The sequence below is a fragment of the Leptonotus elevatus genome, chromosome 16 (assembly GCF_054856555.1).
Source record: "Leptonotus elevatus isolate MCC_2025b chromosome 16, RoL_Lele_1.0, whole genome shotgun sequence".
In the NCBI taxonomy this organism is placed as follows: domain Eukaryota; kingdom Metazoa; phylum Chordata; class Actinopteri; order Syngnathiformes; family Syngnathidae; genus Leptonotus; species Leptonotus elevatus.
This window is the reverse complement of record NC_141254.1, coordinates 11,957,591-11,980,317: the sequence shown is the minus strand read 5'-3', so window position 1 is coordinate 11,980,317 and position 22,727 is coordinate 11,957,591. Positions and strand designations below refer to the sequence as shown.

Below are 22,727 nucleotides of genomic sequence, written 5' to 3'. Positions count from 1 at the left end.
GGTTTCAGAGCGAGAGGCAAAGGTGACGAGGTTTTGTGTTGCGGTTGAGTGTGAGTCAGTGTCGTGGCGGGTTGCGAGGGTTGGGGAGGGGGTCGTTGCACAGGGGGCGCCTAATGCATAGTGGCAGTTGATAATGCCAAGGCCGTGATATCAGCCAACATCTGCCCTGCGGCACACCTCCACCGCCGCTGCCATCATCAAGCATTTCCGCATGCAAATAACTACCACCCCCGCCCCCCGCCCCGACGCCCCCACCATCCGGCCCAATGCAATCTTATCAAGCAGAGGTTGTCATGTTATGCCTTAAGGGTCTGTTTGAAATCAGAGCTTTCCTCACGTGGCTCAGCTAACTAAATGTCTATGTAATTGTCCGTTGTCGATTGTTGCCTTCAGGGACCATCTAAAATCAGGAATTCAGAACATAACTGACCCATGAACTAAATATCCATTCATCCATTTTTCAGTCAATGCATCTATGCATTCGTTGTTAAACGTTGCCTTCAGGGACAGTCTGAAACTATAGATTTCCTCACACGAGTTAAATAGCCATCCATCCGTTATCCAGCCGTCATCCATCCGTTATCCATCCGTCCAATGTGGAATGTCTGAAATCGCACGTATACACGCACAATTGATTTTCTATCGATTGTATGCGTCTGTGGCTTGACAAAACGGAAAATACAGCATAAATAAAACCATTTTTATTTTATTTATTTGTCTTTAAATGACTCTGCCTCCAATTTGGTCAAGACAGCCTTTGTGCATCAAAAAACTGACTCAGACTCCACTAAACAACAATAATGAAAAATAAATAAATGAATTAGTCCTTCACATGAAATTCATGAAAATCCTTACAAAATCCCAGCAGAGCACGACTCGTCACTGAATGACGCCAGAAGGCAAACAAAATGGCGGCGCCGTGCGTCATAATGATTGACAAGCAGAACTTGTTTGCCAATCATATCAGTTCGAACAGAACCACTTTCCCTCCAACACCTGTTGACATACGCTCGGATGACTCATGGATTAATCAATACTAATTATAATGACATATAATTGTACTGGAGGCGAAGCACAGTAAAAAAAATTAAAAAAAATAAATAGAAACACAAACAGTACAAATCACAGCCTTCAGTGTTGCCTTCAGGAACAGTCTGAAATCATAGATTTCTTCGCACAACTCATGTACCAACTAAATACCTGGTCATCGAAGGGTGACTTCTGCCTGTCTGCATGGTTATAAAAAGTCTACACACCCCCATTCAAATCCATTTTTTTGTGATCTAAAAAAAACAAACAAGAGATATAAAAAGTCTACACACCCCCATTCAAAAAAAATTTTTTTTGTGATTTAAAAAACCAAGACCAAGATCAATAATTTCACAACTTTTTTTTACACCATTAATGAGACCTATTACCCGTACAACAACTTTATCTTTACGTGAGGAGAAGAAAAAATAATTCACATGATGTGGTTCCATAAGTGTGCACACCCTCAATAACTGGTGTTGTGGCTGTTCGTCTCAATGAACCAATCACATTCTCATGTTAAATGGGAGTCGACACACACCTGCTGCCATTTAAAGTGCTTCTGATTAACCCCAGGCAAATAGCGGATGTTCTTGTAGGCTTTTCCTGGCATTGTGTTAATGTTTTCTAAGAAGCATGACATCTTTGAAACCTTCAGACCTTCAACCCATCCAACAGGGCTGAAATTACAGCTTTTCTCACACGATTCATCTACGCACCTTAAGTCGTGTGCTGCCTTCAGGGTCAGTGGCAAATCGTAGCTTTACTCCCACAACTGATTTTCCATCTCTCCTTCCATATAGTCAAGTGCTGCCTTCAGGCACATTCTGAAATCACAGCTTTCCTCACTGAACTGGTCTATCAACCTACCTAGCAAAAAAGTCGTGCGCTGCCTTCAAGGACAGGCAGAAATCAACCAAACAGCCAATATCAATAGAGTACAGTTATTTCAAAGCACAAATGACGGAGATGTGGTAATTGTGAAAAGAGCAACGCTGTTGGAAGTGCACTTTAAGCGAGCATCCACACACAAAGCAGCACTAATTGATAGCTCGTTAACGAGGTCAACACCCCCCCCCCCCCCCCAATGTTCTACTGGTACAGAGGAAGCTTTAAGAAGCAATGGAAAATGGCTGCTCCATCCATCTCTCACTCACTCACTCTCTCTCTCTCTCTCTCTTCATTGAGGAAAATTTCATTCATGCCATTTCCCTTCATTCATGCTGGAGGGAAGGGGAGTGGGGGGTGGGAGCGGGGGCGGTGTGGGTGAGGGAGGGGGGCCATGAGGGGGCGTCGGTGCCATCTCCACACCAACGTTCTTATCAATGGACGTGACGTAGGCACAGCCTGCAGCTGGGGGTGGCTATGGAGCAAGGGAGATTGGGGGGGGGGGCTGATGGGGGTTGGGGGATCGGTGATGTAGTCACGTGGTTCCACGGAGGGTATATACAATAAAGTTGCGCTGGCCGTGGTGCTGAAAACATCCACTACAATATATTAGCTGCACGCGTTAAAGTGACAAAAAATTGTTTTTATTTCTTTTCAACCTTTTGAAAACATTTTTTTAATGTAGCGGACAAACTGAGAAGAAGAAGAAGAAAAAAAGAGAAGATCTTAAATTCTCTCAAGTCTTGATGAGATTATATTTTTTGGCTTTACTTTGACTTTTTTTCCCCACCCCCTCATCGTTCGTCCAGCCCCCACCACCACCCCACTATAGTGGGACCCCAGGTAGGTGAGAAAATTCCTTCATCCATTTTATTCATTCATCATTTTGTGGCATTAATGTCGATTGTCAATTGCGCGTTTTATCGCCACATCTCTGATTCACATTTTATTTAAGGAGGAAAAAATAATTTACAAACAATTCATTGTATCTCACCTTTCCTTATGTTTCATAATAATGCAGTTTGAATATTAAGCAAACGAAATTTGTGTCATTACCCCCTTTTAACCCGCACTGGCACGTGCCATATTGCGCCAAATTGATTATTTTTTTTTTTACACAAATTGACAAAGCGCATTTTCGTTTTTCCTTTTTATTTTTTTTAACCACCCCAATGCGACATTTCTCCAATTAAATCGTGTCTACTTTGAACGTCAAGCCATGTGATACATTTTAAACTTCAATTTGAATTCAATTAACGTGCTTTGATGACGTAGAGAGACGGGACAAGGCGGGGGCGGCACGTGTTTCGTTGCAAAAAAAATCTCTTTTTTGTGAATTACCAAAAGGAAAACGCAAAAACATAAACAAAAAAACCCAAAACAAAACAAAAACAATGTGCTGCCGTGTGGAGCAGGAAAAAAATAGGCTCGCGTGCATTCCGCCACAGCACGCATGCAGATTGTGTGGGGGGGGGGAAGAAGAAAAAGAAGAAAGGCAAATCTTTTTTTTTTGGGTGACAGCACCCACACTCGTCCTGCAAAGAGACTGATTGCGGTGGGCGGGGGGGGGGGGGGGGGTTGTTCAAATGGACCATCCAGATAATTTGCTATTTGCTTTGAAAGAGGAAGAGGAGGATGCGTGTACGTTGGGGGGGTTTAACTAACTCAAGCGTGCCTTGCAGCTTTTTACGCATGACTTCCACGCTGCGTGGCGCCGTCGCTTTGACTCTCGGGACCTATGTGGGATTTAATTTTCGTTTGCTTTTTATTGTTTATTTTTTTTAAATAGGCCTATATATTATTATTTTTTCCCCTCACGTGCATTTGTGCTGCCAAAAAGATGGCCAGTGCTCGCGACCCCTTTCCGGCTTTGTTGGCTCGCGCGAGGAGGCGTAGGTGAGAGCCGCCGCATTTTTGAGAATTTGCTTGCTTTGAAACAAATAAAAGTATCATTTGTGCAGTTTAATCCACGCGTGGCGGTCTTAAATTTAAAAAAATGATGCTCATGGCACGCGAGCGCGTTAGGAGAAAAAAAAATTGGCTCCGTTGCGCCAATTCTGTGCGTCGAAATAATTGCCTCGTTGCTGTAAACGCTCCCAATTTGCGTGTGTGTTCGCATCTACGAAATGGAAGCGAATCTTCAAGTAGCCGAAGCACACAGAATGAAAATTCAACAGAAAGGGTTGAGAAATTAGAGATAATTTCCGTGTGGCTTAAGAAGCGACGGTGCACTTAAAAATATCGAAATTCAAACATTCCATCCTCATTGCGAAATGCTCGAATGGCTTTGGAAAGAGTGAGATTCATATCCCAGAGAGATGATTTTTTGCATTCATTCGGTCACTTTTGTTCAGTGGAAAACACCCTCCCCCCCCACCCCGATTTGTATTTTAGTCTAATTCTCCTGGCCTATGCGTCTTGTGTGCCCCCCTCCCCGCAGGTGCTTCGCCTCCCTCCTGGCTGCCCTGCATGGTCATGACCAGTCATCACGCCCCTCCCTCAGCTCGCCTCATCCTATTGCTCCTGCTCACCGTCACTCTGTGGCTGGCCGCCGACGCTGCCCCCGCATGGGCCGAATATGGGGACAGAGGGACGGCGGAGGAGACGGTGCTCGTTCCGCCACCCCAGGGCGAAGACAACAACACGTCTCTGGACGGGGACAAGCAGCCGGAGCTTGGATCTGACCCCGCGCAGGTGCTTGCCGTTCTCCTGCAGGCTCTGGACAGGCCGGGGGAGGGGGGTGAGAGCCTGGAGGGGGACGCCAGAAAGGAAGGGGACGCGAGTCAGGAGGCGTCCTCGAGCCTGGTGGAGATCAACGAGATCAGGAGGCAGTCTGAGACTGATCAGGTTATCCAAGACTTTGAGCGGGATCGCGGGCTGTCGGCTGAGGACCTCCCGGAGAAGGCATCGGTTGAAAGCTTCCTCGGGGAAGTGGGCTCCCTGCAGCGCAAAATCCGCGGCTACTTCCAGAACATTGATTTGGGCCTCCAAGACAATGAGATCCTGCCACCCCTGAAGGGCTACAAGGCGTACAACACGCAGTTGGCCCGAGCGGGAAAGAAACTCCACTGGCAGGGGAATTCGGCCGCCCTCAAGGGCGGCAACTTCATGGACGACTTTGAGGAGCAGGGCGGCGAGCCGGAGGAAGAAGTGGAGGAGGAGGACGAGAGCCTGACCCGCATGGAGGAGGAGGCCAGGGCCCGGGCCGAGAAGCAGGAGGTGCTCCGGCAGCAGGAGGAAGCCGAGCGGGCCCGCGAGGAGGAGCAGCGTTTGGCCGACGTGGCCTCCGACATGCTGCTCCAGTACATGGGCCGCAAGCAGCAGGCCTTCCTCAAGCCGCGGCAGAAGAGCAGCAACGCCGCCGAGGACAAGCGCTCCGAGGAAGTCCTCCTGCCCGATCAGGACGAGGACGACCTGGACCAGCAGATGATCGATCGGCTCATCGAGATCAGCAGCAAGTTGCACCTGCCGGCCGACGACGTCATCGAGATCATCAGCGACGTGGAGGAGAAGAAGAAGAAGCGGAAAGAACTCCAGCAGCAGCTCCCCGCCATCGCCGCGTTGCCCGTGGTGCCCCGCTTCAGGCCCCTGGTGCCTCCCCCTCTGGCGGCGCCGCCGGTCTACCACTACACGGCCTCCAAAAACCCCAAGAAAGCCCCCTTCAAAGCCCCCTACAAGGCCTCCTACAAATCCATGAAGAAGTGGCAGAAGGACAAAAGCAAGTCGCGCAAGCAGGACTTCTGGTACCAGCCCCAGACCCCCGTCGACTACTGGTACAAACCCCAGAAACAGTTCCTGGCCTTCCCGTCCTACCCGTACTACCAGAAGCCATACCGGGCCTACTACCCCGTCTACTTCCCTTACCCCAAGCCGCAGTACTACGGCAAGCCCCCTGCAGCCCGAGACCAGCCCTTCAACACCCAGGATCTTGACCCGCAGGGCCCTCGGCGCAGGTACAGGGGTCAGGGCAAGAACCGGGGTCAGGGCTGGAGGCAGAGGCCGGCGCCCCGCCTGCCCGACAGCCCTTACATCTCTAACTATATCCTGCCCCACCCACGGACCTACCAGCCGCCGCCGCCCCCCAAACCCCTGGCCCCGCCCCGGAGAGGCAGGCGGCCCCCCTTCTACTACCCGCCGGCCACGCCGCGGGATGACTACGAGGAAGACGGCCTGGTGCCTCAGCTGGACAGTGAGGAGGAGCTGGAGAACTTTATCGAGAGGATCTACATGAAGCGCAGAATGTACTGATGGACAGTTTTTTTTTTTGTTTTTTTGTGGACCCACGGGTGGGGGCGGCAATAGCGCGAGGCTAAAAAATGTCAATTGGGCAGTCCGGGAATGAGATTCCAGTTTGTTTTAATCCACTGTATTTGTTTTTTTGTTTTTGTTGTCGAGAAGGTTCAGAGGAAGGGATGAGAGAATGTGGGGGGTGAGGGAAGTAATCCTGCACACCGCCATGTTTACATTGTGAACACAGGGCGGCGTACGTCCGCCTCCATTCAGGTTTTCTACAGCGTCACGGGAACCATGTTTACAACATGTTACATAGCACACGCACACACACACACACACACACACACACACAAAAAACGAACAAACCTTTGGTTGTATCAGATGTGTGCAGGTGCCTTTACAATTTGAGGGCGGGGGGGGGATAAAAAAAAAAAAATAGGTGCCACAAACACACATTTCTTGCTTTTTTTCCCCTGAATTTTTGCCTTAGTCTCGTCATGAAGCCCCGCCGACCCCCCCAAAGCACAAAACACTTCCAGATGTGGTGGGCCGAGGTTTCGCCATCATTGTTGTGACCTGATTAGATGCATTTTTACGCCTTTTTTTTTTTTTAGCATTATGGTTCATATGTTGTTTTTTTTGCTGTATTGCATCCATGATTTTAGGGCATTCATTGTTTTCGATCCATAAATCCATTTTTTAGGGGCTTTGAAATTATTGAGAACTCAAGTATGCTGGTGAAAAAAATAGTCCTGACATCAGTTTCACCAAATGACTCAAAATCACTGTCCTAATAGGATGCATTAAAAAAAAAACATGCTCAAAATTGAACAGGAAGTCGGCCATTTTAGTTTGAAGCAGCCATTTTTACTCTGTAGCTAAGTTGTACAAAAAAAATTAGCATTAGTCCCCCAACATTAGTTTCACCAATTGACTTTAAATTTGGTGGACATGTCTATTGTAACGTCACAAAAAAAGTCTTAAGGACCCATGCCCGCAATCAATCAGGGAGTCGGCCATTTTGGTTCAAAGCAGCCATATTTATGAAGTAGCTCCTCCGGGAAAATAAGGTGGGGGAAAAAATTTACCAATTTCACCAATTCTCTTGAAACTGGGCCGACATGTCTGTCATAACAGGCTGCATGAAAAACTCTGAAGGACCCATGCCTCAAACTGAAAACCATTTTGATTTGAAGTAGCCATTTAGGGTGAACTCATCCCCCCCACCCCCCCACCCCCCGACCCCCCTATACCATCTAATGTGAGCAGAACGTGACATTAAAGTTTGATCACTTTGAGGGTTTATCATGTGAATATTGGTACGAGGGCCCGCTTACCACTTTACTTTTCTTTTTCTTTTTTTAAAAATACTTGAAGTCCGCCGCCACCACCGCCGCCGCCGCAGAAGTGGGCTGGGTGGGAAGGGAGGACCAATCGTTTTTTCTTCATTTCCTAAAGAAATTTAGCGACGAGTTTGCGGTCAGGTGGGGGAAGTGTCAGGGATTGTGCTATTTAAGAAAAAGAAAACAACAACAAAAAAAACCATGCACGTCTTTCTACTTGCATCTTCAAAAAAAGAAAAAAAAATGAGGGAAAAAAATAAAACAGTGTGGAGAATTCAAGATGGCTGTCTTCTCTCATTAAAACTGTGAACATAAACATTAAAAAAAAAAAAAAACAAGGAGGAAGGCCTGGTGACGCCATCTGTCCGGACGAGTGTTTGTCGTTGATGTCACCCTTAGCATTGTAACATGTACAGTGTGAAATAAAAAAAAACATGCCCGTGCAATGTGTACATAACAGCATGACGATGATGACCACTAGTTTTGCTATACTATCCTCAAAAAAAAAAACATAAATAAAAGCAATTATTTTATTAAAGCTGATTTTTTTTCATGGCTTCCTGCTGTCTATCTTGGTACAAAACGGAATTTGATGGTTAATGTTAACGTGGATGTTGGGAAGGCGCCACGGAAAGGGAACAAAAGGCGGACGGAAGGAAGGAAGGAAGGAAAGAAGGAAGGAGGCGGTGATTGACGCGTCGTGATTGGCGCATGAGTCATCCATCTGCAGGACAGCGCTCGCACACACACACACACACACACATTACTTTAAAGGACATTGCACTGACTTGCAACCTCGACACTGCAACGATGTGACGCTAAAATGAGTCATTTTTATGTCACTGTCACACACACAAGTTAAATATCCGACTTCACATTTCGTGTTTTGTGATTCAATTCACTTCCAAACATTTTTCATCCCATAAAAAAGACATGGAAATGAGAAACCATCTGCACTGGGGGTCAATCTGTGGCCACCACAACAACACCCGTAAAGATAATCGGATTGTTTGGCCCGGTGCAAACGCAAGGATTTTTTTTAAACCTTCAAATATTGTTTACCTGTTTCAGACATTACATGATGACAACAAATCAGGCATTTAACAGTTTTGGTCACGTTAAAAACTGACTTGGGCAGTTATGCTACTATGCTAATATGCAAAAACACAAAGAAACTAAAATAGCAAAAACATATAAATTAATATCATCATTGCTCCTTGTTATGTTTCTCATTAAGATGAGAAACTTTACTTGTCCTAACTCACCTGTTTTCTGAAGCTGAGTGAGCTGTGATTGGTTGTTACCCGAGCAACGTCGATGTCATCTTCAGTTGACAGCAAGTGGCAAAATGGCCGCCCCCTGAGATGGATAAAAATGGTTGGATTTTGGAAAAAAATAGACTGAATTAATCATCAGAATGAATCGTTGAAAACCTTGCGTCCCGTCGGACCTCCCCTGGTGCCGATACCGTGCTGTTTCTTATCTAAAATGTCCGCTGCGGCTTTTCCGGCGTGAAATCCTCGACGCTTAATTCAATAATAAAGAACTCCTTAACTTTCCCTTTCTCCCATCTTATCGCGACAGCGCGGCGCCTTATACGCTGACACCGGTGTACTGTACAAGCGCTGAGGAAATGACAAAAGATTTGAAGATTACTGGCAAAAAAAAAAATAATAATCCTAGAAGAGGGAGGGAACATCTCACTCATGATATGTATACTAAGCTTTGCAAGATGAAGTGAAAAATAAGCTATATATGACATTTTTTCATTTATAATTATGTTAAGCCATCTATTAGATCTCGGGTGTACCTAATGTTGTGTCCAATGAGTCAAAAATATACTATTATTACCATTTTAAAGTTAAAATGATCATGCAAGAGCTCTATAATTGGGTCTTAGGTGTACCTAATGTTATGTCCACTGTCAAGTGGTGTATTCTATACATGCAAATATGTTATTAACTCATTCACTGCCATTGACGACTATAGATGTCAAAAATTAATTTGAACCATTTCTATTAGTTTTCCTCTTTTTCCATTTTGGTTAAGAGTATGAAAACCTTAAAAAATATATTGTACATTTAGATATAAAATCGTGAGTTAATTATTGAAGTCATGTAAGTAATTAGATTTTTTTTATTAATCGCATGACTTTACTAATTAACTCACCATTAATCACAAATTTTATATCAGTTTAAATGTACAATTTAAAAAAAATTGTAGGTTTTCACACTTGTTAGCAAAAGTGGGGGGAAAAATGTTAAACTAATAGAAATAGTTCAAATGAATTTTTGACGTCTATAGCCGTCAATGGCAGTGAATGAGTTAATATAAATGTTAAGGCAGAATTGCCATATAAGAACTCTCATATTGGATCTTGGGTGTTCCTAATGTTTTGTCCAGTTGCTTTGTGAGGTTGTGTGTGCTGCCTACTTCTGATAAGAGAGAGAGGGGGGTGGGTGGGGGGGCACACCATCAAACATCTTTTTCTGTGCTATTTGGCTGTTTGGACATATTACGCTTCATCAAGGCAGCTCTCAGCGACCATTAAGAGCAGTGAAGAAGGCCTCCATCTTGCCTTTTGTCTCTCATATATGCGTCCCCCCCCCCCCCTCCTCATCCGCCACCTTCGTTCATTGCCTGTTATTCCCACACCCCAGTTTACTCTCCTGTTTTTTCCCCTCCCGCCTCTCTTGATCCTTTCATCACGCATTTCTTGTTGAAATAATAAAAAAAAAAAAGAGAGAGCGAGAGCAAGGGAAGGCGAACGGGGTGAAAAGCACTCTTGCTGCTGCACTGCTGGCACAATAGACTGGTGGTGAGTCATCGCCACTTATGTTCCCGGCGTCGTCCTCCTCCCACCGAACACACACACACATATATAGGGAGGGGGGGGGGATCACTCCAATTACTACCTACCTACCTGTCGTGCACTTAGAGGACACACACACACACACACACACATATTGCAGTTCTGCACAATGACCCTGAAAGCAGCAACTGGCTGGCTGTGTAATTTAGTTGATTGTGCTTTGCAAATGGCTGCCTCGACGCCGCATCAGAGTGGAGACAGAAACAAATGTGTGTGTGTGTGTGTGCGTGTGTTGAGGAGGGATGTGGAAGGGTGGGCTGGGGTCAATGGGTGTCAGTAGGACAGATTTTTGACTTTGGCAGTAGGTGGTAGTGGCGCTCATATTTATTCATTTTAAAACTTTCATCCAAGTTGATGCACTTCAAAAGCATTTTTAATAAAGTTATTATTTGTTGTAAGATGATTTATTTTTATTTTTGGTTTTCTTTCATCTTAATAATGATACCTTGTTATATGTTGTTTCACCTATTTATGGATTGCCCCCCTCTCCCCCCAATTTTATATTTAAAAAAAATTATATACATTTTTGGGGGGTTCAGGGGATGGGTGGGTGGGGGTCAGTTTAAAAAAAATATGTTTTATTCCATACTTGTATTTATTTTTCTTTTTGGTTTTCTTTAATCTTAATAATGATACCTTGTTATATGTTGTTTCACCTATTTATGGAGCCCCCCCCCCCCCCTCCTATTTTTTTATTTTTTATTTTTGGGGTTCGGGGATGGGTGGGTGGGAGGGATTCATAGTTTTTTTGGGGAAACATTATATATATATATATATATATATATATATATATATATATATATATATATATATATATGTATATATAATGTATATATATTCCATATTTATAATAGGCACCAATTATACACCTCGCTCGTTTAGCTATTCACGGACCAGCCCGGTTCCTATCAACCACTGCATTGCATTAGAGTGTTTGACGTGACGTATTCGCGGAAGTTACTATGTCTCAACAGCCAAGGCAGCAACACTTTGTCCTGTACTGAACTTTGTCCTTCAGAAAAAGAGCCGCAAGAGCACAATGCAGAAATAGCCACGTTAGTTTTGGAAATAATGCTAACAGTGTAGTTGATGAATATCATTTGAAAGTGTACTCATTTGATTATTATGTAGCATGTGTTTTTATATGTAGGCGCCATCTAGTGGACAAATACAAAAATTAAGAGTCATGTTAGTTTTTTTGCATCTCTGTCTTAATTTTTGCATCTTTTCACATAGGTGTCAACTTTTTAATAACATACTATTATCCAAAATCTATAACAATGTACTCTTGTCATTTAGGTAGCAAGAAAACTGTAAAAAGATGTGAAACTGCAAAACATTTGCCGTGTGTGAATGATGCCTTGGGACGGCTCCCCTCCAGATTATTTACATCCAAAGCGGGAGGACACCCGAGCCTGGACCCTCTGTGAGTCTTTACAGCGAGCTGCTTGTGAGCCATTCGCTCGCATCAAATATTGAACACCTGTAGTTTCTGTTTCACGCAGTCAAGTGCAGGGACAAAGACCCCACAGAATAGCAGGAGAAGGCATGCAGGGATGCAGCGAGGAAGAAAGGTGGGCCTCCTTGGCGTCTGATTTGACCCGTCTGATAAGCTTCTAGTGGGGCATTTTGTGAGAGGACGAGGGGGGGGGGTTTAATGACTGTGTCTCACCTCAGCGCGATCGCCTTCAACCAGGCTGACACGACCAGAGGCAGGTTCAAAAAGCTCTCAGGAATAGGAGAACCAGAGGAAGCAGAAGATAGAGGAGGACGGGCCCAAAGCGAGGCCTGTGAAGGAGAGGCAGAGGTCAGGTTTGATAAATGGATAAGAATAACAAAAAAAGCACAGTTTATGCATATTTTTTTACTATTATTAAAAAATATTTAATAAATATACACTGTAATTTAATATGCATTATATTTAATTCAACATGTAATTTTAAATAATTTACAGAAATCTAATAAATGACTTAAATATATTGATTGATTTTTGGAATTTGCGTTTAAAGTACAATTGATTGACGAATGCAATTCGAGGAATAAATGTTTAGACAATTTTTTTTTAAAAACTGTAATCCAAAAATATATATATATTTTTTAAATGTTAAAACATGAAAAAAAAAAAAAAAAAAGCAAAACATAAACACACTAAAATAAATGTGCTGAAAAATATTGACTCATTGAAAAGGCTCAAATAAATTTTGGGAAATAAAAGTTTAAGTTTTTTGCAGGTCAATGACACAGCGATTTCACAAGATGACACTGCCGAGGGCACTGACATGCAGAGTGATGCCCCCCCGCTGTGCCCCCCACCAACAGAGGAAGAGCTGACCCCCGTGGTATTGCAGTCACATTCCTCCAACATACTCGGTAAAACCACATACCATCGTTTTTGTAATGACACAAGTAGATTGTAAATAATTAAACCATTTTTACCATATAATTTTTGCTTGAGTTCAATGGGAATTGTGCTGCTCCTTCTTGTGTGAACACCTTGGCCACACGGGGGCAGTATAATATAAACGTGGATATACAGTCAATGGAGACGTCGAAACAAAGCTTAATAAGCCACAGTAATATCAGTGAATACAGAATACATTCCTGCGAATATTGTCATAACAGTTCTTACGTAAGCAAATACTGTATGTCATTTTTGCTCCTGTTTCCATGGTGACTTTTGTGCAGACGGACCGTCAGAACCGTGCTGGTACTGTCTCAGATCTCTTGATCCAGAGTATCACCCTGGAGCGGCGCAGGTGACCAAATTTATATAAAAATAGACAAATAAATAAATACAATGAAATAAACAGCATCATTTTATTCCGGAAATATGTTGATACTCATCTGGGTGTTACAGCAGGATTCAGATTCTTTGTCTCTGCCGCCCTCTGGCGGCCAGAAGATGAACTACCAGACGGACCCTCGCCCCCACTTCGGCGTGGCCTGGTCCTCGCACGCGCCGTGTAGTCCCCTGTGGGGTAGCGAGGGACCTGGTTTGGGGTACAGAGGGACACCCGACGGGGCAGATGATGAGCAGCAGCAGCAGCAGACGCAGCAAGCGTGCCCCCACTGCCACCTGGCACTGCCCGCTGACACGCTCAGTTGGCACGAGGTTGACAACACGCACACACGTCACAATATTAGGACACTTGCACTGTGGAATCAAATCGAATAAGCCTAATTTGTGGTTTGGGGTGAGGATGACATTTTGGTGCATACCCGGATGAAGGTGCACTGTCATGCAGGAAGTCACATTAGCAACATTCAGATACTTTTGGAACATTTTATTTCTGTCGACGTGGAATTTTGCACGATATTAGCCATGCATGCCATTAGGAGTTGTACATACTACACATTGCTCACACTGCATTTGACCTAATGTGTTGTGCTTCTTTTTGCAGACAAAGTGTCTCCAGTTTGACGGGCTGCGCAAACCCAACAATTAGGATTTTTGTCGTGCAGCATCCAAACGCATCATCACTCGCGCTAAAATAAAATAAATAAATAAATAAATAGTGAATGAAATTGATACTGGTATACAATAAACAAAATGACATGGTTATTTCTGATTTTACCTCATTTTTTTCATTATAGATTAATTTCATTTGGGGACGAAAATAGTTTTATTTATAGTAATATATATCATTGTGTTTCTCTTGCTAAGAGTGCATTAAGTATAATAAACAGTTTTTTTTCGATCTTTTTTTCAATCAAGAAAATTATTCAAAGTAAACGTAATAAAATTGGTTAAATATATAAAGTACATAAATTGCACTATACCGTAATTTTAGAGAATGTCCACATTTAACTTTATTTCCTTTTTAAAAAAATATACATTTTAACATTAAATATTAATATATTGTTTAATTGAAAGTATATTACAAGTGTATGTCTGAATTATTATTTTTTTTGTGGAAAATTTGTTTATATGCATCTCTATTTTTTTTAGATTAATTTAATTTATATATTTTTTCACAATAAAGTCACCTTGTAGGTATAAATAGCGACGTCATACTGTCTGTCTGCTGGTGCTGTTTATCAGACCGGAACATCGTTAAAAATCAGCATCCTCCTTCTCATTGGTCCACCGAGACAGCGCCAGCTCACGTGACCGATCCACGCCACCCCAGCCAATGGCGTGGCCCGTTCGGCTGACCCACTGCCTTGCATACTGACACCACCACCCGGACCACCCCTCCCCAGTCCCCACACATTGTTGGCTCGCCCTCGCCCGTCTTGTTGTTTTTGTCGTTACAACGGAGGCTTCTCTCCACCACCATGCCGCTCGACAAGCTCTCTGTCCCGGGCGAAGACGGCGACAGCGGCGGCCGGCGGCGGAGAGCTTGGCCCGGCTCGACGCTCTCGCCTGCGCCGGCCCCGGGGCGCTCATACGCGGCCAGGAGGAGTCTGGCGGCGGCGGCAGCGGGGAGGAAGATCACGCATCCTGGGAAGGCTATCCTAGCAGGTCCGCCGTTTTTTTCTTCTTCTTTTTTTTAAACGCTTAATTGAGCCGATTGCATTGGCCGCAGAGCTGCTTTGTGCACAAGCTGGCGCATATTAAAGAGAAACTGGGTCAGAGGAAATCCAGCAGTGATGCTCATGTAGCATAGCGTCTGCATTGATGCCAGAAATAATTTGAAATAAATAATGTTCCTTTTTCTTTTTTGGTTATTATTATTATAATTATTGGTTTCATACCATAGCATCAGACCGATTGAACGATTATGATTATGACCTAGCACATAAGTAATATCATATTCACCAAACTAACAATTCCATGAAACAAATGTGACAATTTGGGGGTTTTTGAACTCTTTGCCAATTTCCCCAAATTCTCCTCTTAGGTGGGATCGCGGGCGGAATCGAGATTTGCATCACCTTCCCGACGGAGTACGTCAAGACTCAGCTGCAGCTGGACGAGCGAGCCAACCCGCCGCGCTACCGGGGCATCGGTAGGTCGCACCAGGACGCTGCCGACTGGCCACTTCCTGTCCGGGCTTGTCTAAATGTCGCCGTTGTTGTCAGGTGACTGCGTGAAGCTGACTGTGCAAGATCACGGTCTCAGAGGCCTGTACCGAGGGCTCAGCTCGCTGCTCTATGGCTCCATCCCCAAGTCGGCCATCAGGTTTGATTTGTGTTCCAAGTGGATTTTGGCAGATTGTTGTCAAGGAACGCCGATCCTGATTCGGATCCGTTTTCACTCGCGCAACGTCCAAGCAAACTCAGGATGTTTGTGAAAGGACCCAAAGGTTCCCATTATTTGCTAAAAATGTTCACCAAAATGTAATCTCGTTTGCAAACAAACCTTGCCGAAGGTAAACACAAGACTGTATAAGAAAACAACTAAGTAGGAATACTCACCTGACCTACTCCTCACCTCCCTGCAGATTTGGCACCTTCGAGATCCTCAGCAACCCAATGCGAGATGCCACGGGCCGACTGGACAACACGCGCAGCCTCCTGTGCGGCTTGGGGGCGGGTATCGCCGAGGCCATCGTCATCGTTTGTCCCATGGAGACGCTCAAGGTGGGTGGCCAAGTTTGGACGACGGCGACATTCATGTGACTGCTTCGGTGGCCCTCCCCTTGCAGGTGAAGATGATTCACGACCAGTGCTCGATGAGGCCTCGCTACCGGGGTTTCTTTCACGGCGTCAGCGAGATCATCAGAGAGCAAGGTAGGACTTCCAAGACGAGCCCGGGTGACGACTGTTATAGCCATTAGCTTCATCTGGTTTCCCCCCTCCTTAGGTGTCCGGGGGACCTATCAAGGCCTGACGGCGACCGTGCTCAAGCAGGGCACCAATCAGGCCATCCGGTTTTACGTGATGAACGCGCTACGTAATTGGTACAAAGGTACGAATGACTAATACCTTGTGCCCTAAGTCAGTGCTTTGCTCTGATTCTTGTCCTGCAGATACTATCGCTTTCCTATTCCCAAAAGTAGCTAACAAAAGATGGAGGACATCTCTCATGTTATCGCTTAAGTATGACAGGATCTGACAAGAGACCTTGTAGAGCTTGCGCAAAACTGGGTTAGTAACACAAGATCAACCAGGACTAGGGTCTGGTCCTTCTCCGGAAGATACAATGGATTTTTATCACAAAAGGCTTGGCTTTTTCACAATTCTGCAAATTGGAAGTTTGTAGCTCGCCTTGCTTAGTCCCACCCAGACTAGGGACCAACAAGGTTTCAGTTTACAAACAAGTCCACTCGGGAAAGAAGGAATGACTTGACAGTCACAGACCACCAGGACTGAAGTGTCTTGCACTGACCTGCGAGTCACCAAATTTGGTCCAAAGTTCAGAAACCTGCTGGTCTTGCACGTATTTAGACTGACATTTTGGTCCCCCGTGAAAGGTGACGATCCCAGAAAGGAAATGCACCCGATTGTCACGGCCATGTTCGGAGCCACAGCGGGGGCCGCCAGCGTTTTCGGCAACACTCCACTGGATGTGGTCAAGACCAGAATGCAGGTCAGTTGGGACATTGGTTGTTTAAACTTAAGAGGGTGTCTGAAGACCATGTTTTAAAGGGTCTGGATGCCCATCGCTACAAGAACACAGCAGACTGCGCCTTCCAGATCCTCAAGCAGGAAGGACCGCAAGCGTGAGTTGCTTCAGTTCTTCGAGTTGCCTCAGTTCTTCTCTTGATGAGTTACGAGTTAACTGCTGGCTAATGGTTTGTGGTTCCATCCCGTCTCAAAAGGTTCTACAAGGGGACCGTTCCCCGGCTGGGGCGCGTGTGCTTGGACGTGGCCATTGTCTTCGTCATCTACGAGGAGGTGGTCAAGTTGCTCAACAACGTGTGGAAGACCCAGTAGGGAGGACCAGTTAGGACTCGCACTAAAACAAGACAAATCCTTCTGTAAACCACCGGTTCAGACACTTCCACATGTTTTAGGAACATTTTCCAGCACTAAAACATGACGATGGAGTATTAACCATTGAAGAGCAACAAAGGGAGAAAAAAAAAAAGACTACTTTTGAGGCACCTAAGCGGAGTCCAAAAAAGGGATATTTGGTGGACAAAAGTATTGGGACAAACAAAATAGCAGTTCTCTGTGGGCTGGGGTACTTATTTAACCCAAACTTTTCCCAGTAGGTTAGACGCATAATCCAAAATGTCTAAGTAAATAAGAAAAAATCATTTTCAATTAATTTGATTGTCCCAAAACATTGGTCCATTTCGGGTTTTTACCAAGTTCCTAGTACTGTTTGTCGGATGTGGGTAAGCACTAACGCTAAGTACTGAAACCACAAATGTCTCTCTGGTTTCAGGCAAGAAAAATTGAGAGAAAATGGTGGCAGACTGTTAAACGCACACACAGGAAGGCCAGCGGTCTGGTTTGATGCTAACAGGTTTTTGGGCTGCTTTTTTTTTGTTAGCCACATGCTAAGTCAAGCTATCCCGTTTGATGCTAACAGCCATGATGGTTAGAAATACACAAACAGCCAAAACCTAGAAAAATCTTGCACTTTTTGTTACATTTCATCAATGCTTGATTCACGCTTTTATTTTATTTTTAATCAGCCAATTGCTAAGTCCAGCTGTTTCGTTCCGTTCCTTGTTGGGCTACTTCACAAAGCTAATTAGCACACGTAGCTTTAATATCTCAAACTTTATCACCTTTATGTTGAATCATGCTGCTTTTTTAAAAAAGGTAAATATTATCATCGCTGTCCGCGGCTTCAATTCCGATCAAGGGTGTTTTCATGTTTTGTTAATGTTACCTCATTTGTCAAATTTCATGTTTACCTGAAGAACTAGAGAATCGTACGTACACTCGAAAGGCTTAGTGAGGAAACAAATCGAGTATTTAAAAACCACTCTGCCTTGCACAGATGAAGCCTTCAGAGTCCCATTTTTTTTGTTGCCAAACTAAAAACATGATCCTCCCATTTGTGTGTGTGTGTGTGTTTGTGATACTGTGCGATTGTTAAAAAAAAAAAAAACACACATAAGGTAAATAAATGGATGTTTTTATGGTGTAATAAAAGTTGTGTCAAATGGAAAATCTGTGGTGTACATGTTTAATAGAGGGAGGGTCGGGTGCGTGCGAGTTCATGGCAGTTCTGAGACAATCCGCAGGTTGAGGCTTCGACAATGGAGGAGATTAAACGCTGAGAGCGTGGGGGAAGTTGTAAGCAGTCCCACCTGTCAACTACACATAGCACCCAACGCAAAGTCTTCATATTCTGACCTTGTTTTTTTGGCAATGAGTTGCCATGACGCTGCTTTTTCAAACCAAACTGATTATAAAGCACATTTACCCCAGCTCTCAGATCACAATGGAGGTAGTGGCCATTATCTTCTCCATCTGTAAAGACAACCAAAAAACAAGTCAGAATGTTTAATCTGAAAAGATGGAAGAGGTCTCGCGGGTACTTTTGCGTACATTCTAAGGCATTTGTCTTTGCCGCCGCTGGCCACTCGTTGTCCGTCGGGACTCCAATCCACAGCAAACACCTGCATGAATGCAAACAGTCAGCTTCCACACTCATACAGTATGGAGGGCTTAACAATACGTACGCATCGGGCCAGCCCTTAATGTAAGGTTTGAGTCGCTTTAAATAATCATGGGCCTTTTACAGTCGGAAGTGGGATTTGAACCCACAACCTCCGGGTTACTGGACAAGGCAATTTACCAAATGCGCCACTGAACATTATGCTCTAGCATTCCCACAATTAGTGTTTATTGTTGTGTAAATGTCAGATGTTTAAGTAGTTCAATTATATGCTTGATTTAAAAAATACATGTATTTTGAAATGTATACATTAAAAAAATATTTTAATCCATTTATACACTGTATCAACATCTAAAAACAAGCTGGGAAAATGTATTTTATACATAGAATATATTATTTTTATTTTGATCAAAATCGCTTTTTTTAATATTACAATCTAAAAACAAATACAACCTGCGGAAACTTCAGATCTTTAAAATATCACAGTACTTTTTTATATTTGTATATTTGTAAATGATATCTGGAAGAATATATATATTTTATAAACAGTATATTTTGTTTTATTTTTTTACACTAAAATCTAAAAATATATATACATAAGTGGAAAAAGTACAGCATTTAGGACTCTCGATATATAGGATATTTCGAGATACAACATGCATATTTTTAATATTAAATGTGTTAAATATTTTATGATATTTAAAAACATAAAGTACATATTGTAAAAAATAAAATACACATTCAATAAATCATATTACCCTGAAAAAAAATCATCTATATTTTTTTGTAAACATCAAAATATAAACAAGGGATTTAGGACATTTCTTTAGTCCAAACATTTTCTAAACCAAGAACAACAAAAGTCAATTTGCGGGAACTTCATCCCATACCACTTCCCGGCAAAGATCCCTCACCTCATCGGCATGTCCGGGAAGATCCATGTTGAGCTTCCCGCTCTTAACATCCCACACTTTGAGCGTGCTGTCGCTGCTGCCGCTCACAAGCAGCCGACTGTCGGACGACCACGCCACCTGATACACGGGACCTACGTGGCCACGGAGGGACATCAAGTACCTGCGGGTGACAGAGGCGTTAGTTTAGCAGACAGTGCCACAGAGTGGTTAACAGCGGTACTACTTACTTGCCGGTACGACCGTCCCAGATTTTGACGGACTTGTCGAAGGAGGCCGAGGCCAGGAGGCGGGTGTCCGGAGAGAAGAGAACCTCGTTGACCAGGGCGCTGTGGCCCGTCATACGGGCAAGAGGCTTCTTCTCCTCGGCGGGATTCCACAGAAACAAGGTGAAGTCGTCTGAACCTGACACCAAGCGCTCCGGGTTGGAACCCTGTGGGACCGGAACGTAACACGTCATTTCTTCATTTTTTTTAAAGTATGTACAAATATAAAATTTGAGAGTGACAAAAAAAACAAAAAAACATACATACCCGAACATTATTGTATCTCTGCAAGGCTTTGCTCTTAAGTTCCTCCACTAGGAGGAGACATCATGTTAGAATTCACTCTCTTTATACAAATAGGAAAAAAATCCCAAATGACTACTTGCGTTTAAATTAAGCTCCTCAACCAACTTCTTTTCTTTCATATATATATTTTTTTTATGTAAACATGACATTTTATGTTCTTACGCGATCCTGTGAGGTCTTGTGGGTTCACGGTGGCACTGGCCGGTTCAAAAGCGCCGGTCCTTAGCACGTAGTCGGTGCTTAGAGCCAGCGTGTTGACCCAGTGGCCGTGGCCCTGCAGTGTCCTGCATTGGACGCCCTAAAAGACAACAAAAGGAGGCTCGTTCACGGTCGCTCTTTCCCGTAAGGCCCGATGGCGGGACTCACGTCTTTGGCCCGCCACACTTTGATAGTCCGGTCCTGCGATGACGTATACAGCAGCCCGTCGCCGCCCCACTTGACGCATGTGACCGACTGCGTGTGGCTCGTCAGGATCTTGTCACAGCGGCCAAGAACCACGTCCCAGATGCGCACCGCGCCGTCTTTGGAGCTGCTCGCCAGGTAGCGGCACTCAGCGTTGCTGGCGAAAACAAAAGACTGTTCAGTGATTGACACACATACGGGCAAAAGTATTGGGACGTCAGCAGATTCCAAAGGGTGACTTGCGGGTTCAAGCAAGCCAAATTTGTGGCATTTTTACAGGTGAAGAGGTTCCCAGCAGAGCCAAGTGATCCACTTTGTGTGTCCGGTCAGCGTCTTCCCAATTTGTGTGCCTGTCACTGGATTCCACAGAAAGATCTATAAAAAGAAATAATAATAATAAAAAATATATGTGTGACTGGTGTGTATGCATGTGTGTTTTTTGCCAAGTCACCTGACTGTTTTTACAACCCGACGCAAGTTTCTTGCCATCAGGCGACCAGGCGATGCTTAGAACCCAATGTGAGTGACCTATTTCAGATAAAATATTAAAAGTTAGCGTGCTATGCTAAGATTTTAACTTTATCTTAGCTTATACAGCATAGAGCGGCGAGCATACCTTTGGCAGTGTGATGCGGCGTCTCGGTCATCAAGTCCCAAAAGCGCACTGTGGTGTCACCGGAACCGCTGGCCAAATATCTGATAACCAAAATACAAAACTTTTCAGTTACGGTTCAGTATAAACGGCATTAACATAGAACATTACATTATATAACTGTATCCATGTAACACGAGGCCCTTTCACGAGGCACTCACTTGCCGGTGGGACTGAAAGCAGTGGAGATGACGGCTTCAGTGTGGCCCTCCAGCGTGCTGGTGCAGCGGGTGACGGCTCGCACCCGAAACACAGCCTGGGGCTGGTACACCACCGGCAGCACCTGCTCAGTCTCCCATGCCAGCTCCTTGATGCAGACAGCCAGGCTGGACACGATTTCTGTGTCACCACGGGCGAAGAATGCCAGCGGCACCGCCTCCTCCTAAAAGCGAGGATGAAGACATTTTGAATAAAGTCTATATTCATTTGTATGTGCAACTTCCGGTCACGTGTATGTGTACCTTCTGCAGCAATGCATTGCAGACCAGTTGCAGTTTCTCCTGCGTGACGTCGACAGGAAGGTCGAAAGGAGAGCCCAGAATCTCCCCATTCTCGTCCTGGAACTGGATCAGGAGCCGTTCCACACCCTCGCTCATCTTCAGATGCCTTTTGCCAGAAATTTGAAGGAAAGGTTAGAGTCAATCAATAGTCCAATATATTTATATTGATTAACAGTCTGTAGTTATTTACCTGAAACCCATATGTTATATGCTGATACAAAAATAGCTTTCAAACCAGTAAGTCTATTTCCACCCGCGTATTAACATGCAGCAGCTAAACAGATTACTTTTTATTTACATATAATGGTACAATTATGCAACTAGTGTTTTTTTGCTTCTTAGCTGGGAAAAAAATCGCTACTATGCACTACGGAAGCCGCAAAAAAATATAATGAAAAACAAAACATCCTCACAAATAGGTTTAACGATTAATTTGATTCGGTCAGCTCTACTTTGTGTTGAAAAAATATTTTTCAGCCTTCAAATTTATAACATTAGCTAGGGCTAGCCTATCAAGCTAGCTCGGGTAGCTAGCCATGAGCCACTAGTGTGTGAGCCCACGAAGTCGTCAAAACAGCACGTACGGTGATACTATTTTGAGCAACAATAGTTCACACACCTTGGTCGAAACTCGTATAAAATAGCCTTAGTGTCGAAATGCGATTAATCTTTACCTTAAACGAGGAAGCAATGTGTTAAAAGTCCACACGTGTGTACATTTACCAAGATGTTGCAAAAGACGAAGAAGGTCCATGTAGAGCCCCTGCAAGTGCTCATGGGAAAGTAGAATGCGGAAGTGCTTCTTCATCTCTCAAAGTGGTAACATTTCTTTTAAATACACTGAAGGACGAAGAAAAT

At 44.2% G+C, this 22,727-nt stretch overlaps 4 protein-coding genes across 9 annotated transcripts; 3 read left to right on the top strand and 1 right to left on the bottom strand.

Moving 5' to 3' along the window:
- Nucleotides 1-2,460: 2,460 nt before the first annotated feature.
- LOC147160773 (uncharacterized) lies at nt 2,461-8,009 on the top strand. 3 transcript variants are annotated; one of them, XM_086057896.1, is made up of 2 exons: nt 2,461-2,764; nt 4,358-8,009. In XM_086057896.1, the coding sequence occupies exon 2, from the start codon at nt 4,387-4,389 to the stop codon at nt 6,163-6,165; it is 1,779 nt and encodes a 592-aa protein (XP_085914022.1). In that variant the 5' UTR covers nt 2,461-2,764; nt 4,358-4,386; the 3' UTR covers nt 6,166-8,009. The 3 variants fall into 3 exon arrangements, with proteins under 3 accessions (XP_085914022.1, XP_085914020.1, XP_085914021.1); XM_086057894.1 differs by having other exon boundaries at nt 2,462-2,760; XM_086057895.1 differs by lacking the exon at nt 2,461-2,764 and adding an exon at nt 3,546-3,813.
- A 3,685-nt stretch (nt 8,010-11,694) lies between these two features.
- On the top strand, nt 11,695-13,811 carry LOC147160772 (uncharacterized). Its single transcript, XM_086057632.1, has 7 exons — nt 11,695-11,791; nt 11,871-11,939; nt 12,043-12,172; nt 12,597-12,735; nt 13,051-13,121; nt 13,223-13,477; nt 13,767-13,811. The coding sequence occupies exons 2-7, from the start codon at nt 11,914-11,916 to the stop codon at nt 13,809-13,811; spliced, it is 666 nt and encodes a 221-aa protein (XP_085913758.1). The 5' UTR covers nt 11,695-11,791; nt 11,871-11,913.
- A 682-nt stretch (nt 13,812-14,493) lies between these two features.
- On the top strand, nt 14,494-18,381 carry slc25a1a (solute carrier family 25 member 1a). Its single transcript, XM_086098485.1, has 9 exons — nt 14,494-14,830; nt 15,210-15,317; nt 15,391-15,490; nt 15,753-15,891; nt 15,957-16,041; nt 16,115-16,219; nt 16,725-16,840; nt 16,900-16,973; nt 17,073-18,381. The coding sequence occupies exons 1-9, from the start codon at nt 14,644-14,646 to the stop codon at nt 17,185-17,187; spliced, it is 1,029 nt and encodes a 342-aa protein (XP_085954611.1). The 5' UTR covers nt 14,494-14,643; the 3' UTR covers nt 17,188-18,381.
- nle1 (notchless homolog 1 (Drosophila)) lies at nt 18,333-22,634 on the bottom strand. Of its 4 annotated transcripts, XM_086098482.1 has the most exons (14): nt 22,544-22,612; nt 21,831-21,975; nt 21,531-21,751; nt 21,334-21,413; nt 21,169-21,245; nt 20,995-21,092; nt 20,682-20,874; nt 20,478-20,613; nt 20,277-20,323; nt 19,974-20,176; nt 19,747-19,906; nt 18,763-18,833; nt 18,638-18,684; nt 18,333-18,528 (listed from the first exon to the last, which is right to left on the bottom strand). In XM_086098482.1, exons 2-13 carry the CDS (start codon nt 21,963-21,965, stop codon nt 18,672-18,674), a joined length of 1,434 nt encoding a protein of 477 aa, XP_085954608.1. In that variant the 5' UTR covers nt 21,966-21,975; nt 22,544-22,612; the 3' UTR covers nt 18,333-18,528; nt 18,638-18,671. The 4 variants fall into 4 exon arrangements, with proteins under 4 accessions (XP_085954608.1, XP_085954610.1, XP_085954607.1 ...); XM_086098484.1 differs by having other exon boundaries at nt 18,333-18,684; nt 22,593-22,634; XM_086098481.1 differs by having other exon boundaries at nt 18,333-18,684.
- Between the last annotated feature and the right edge of the window lie 93 nt (nt 22,635-22,727).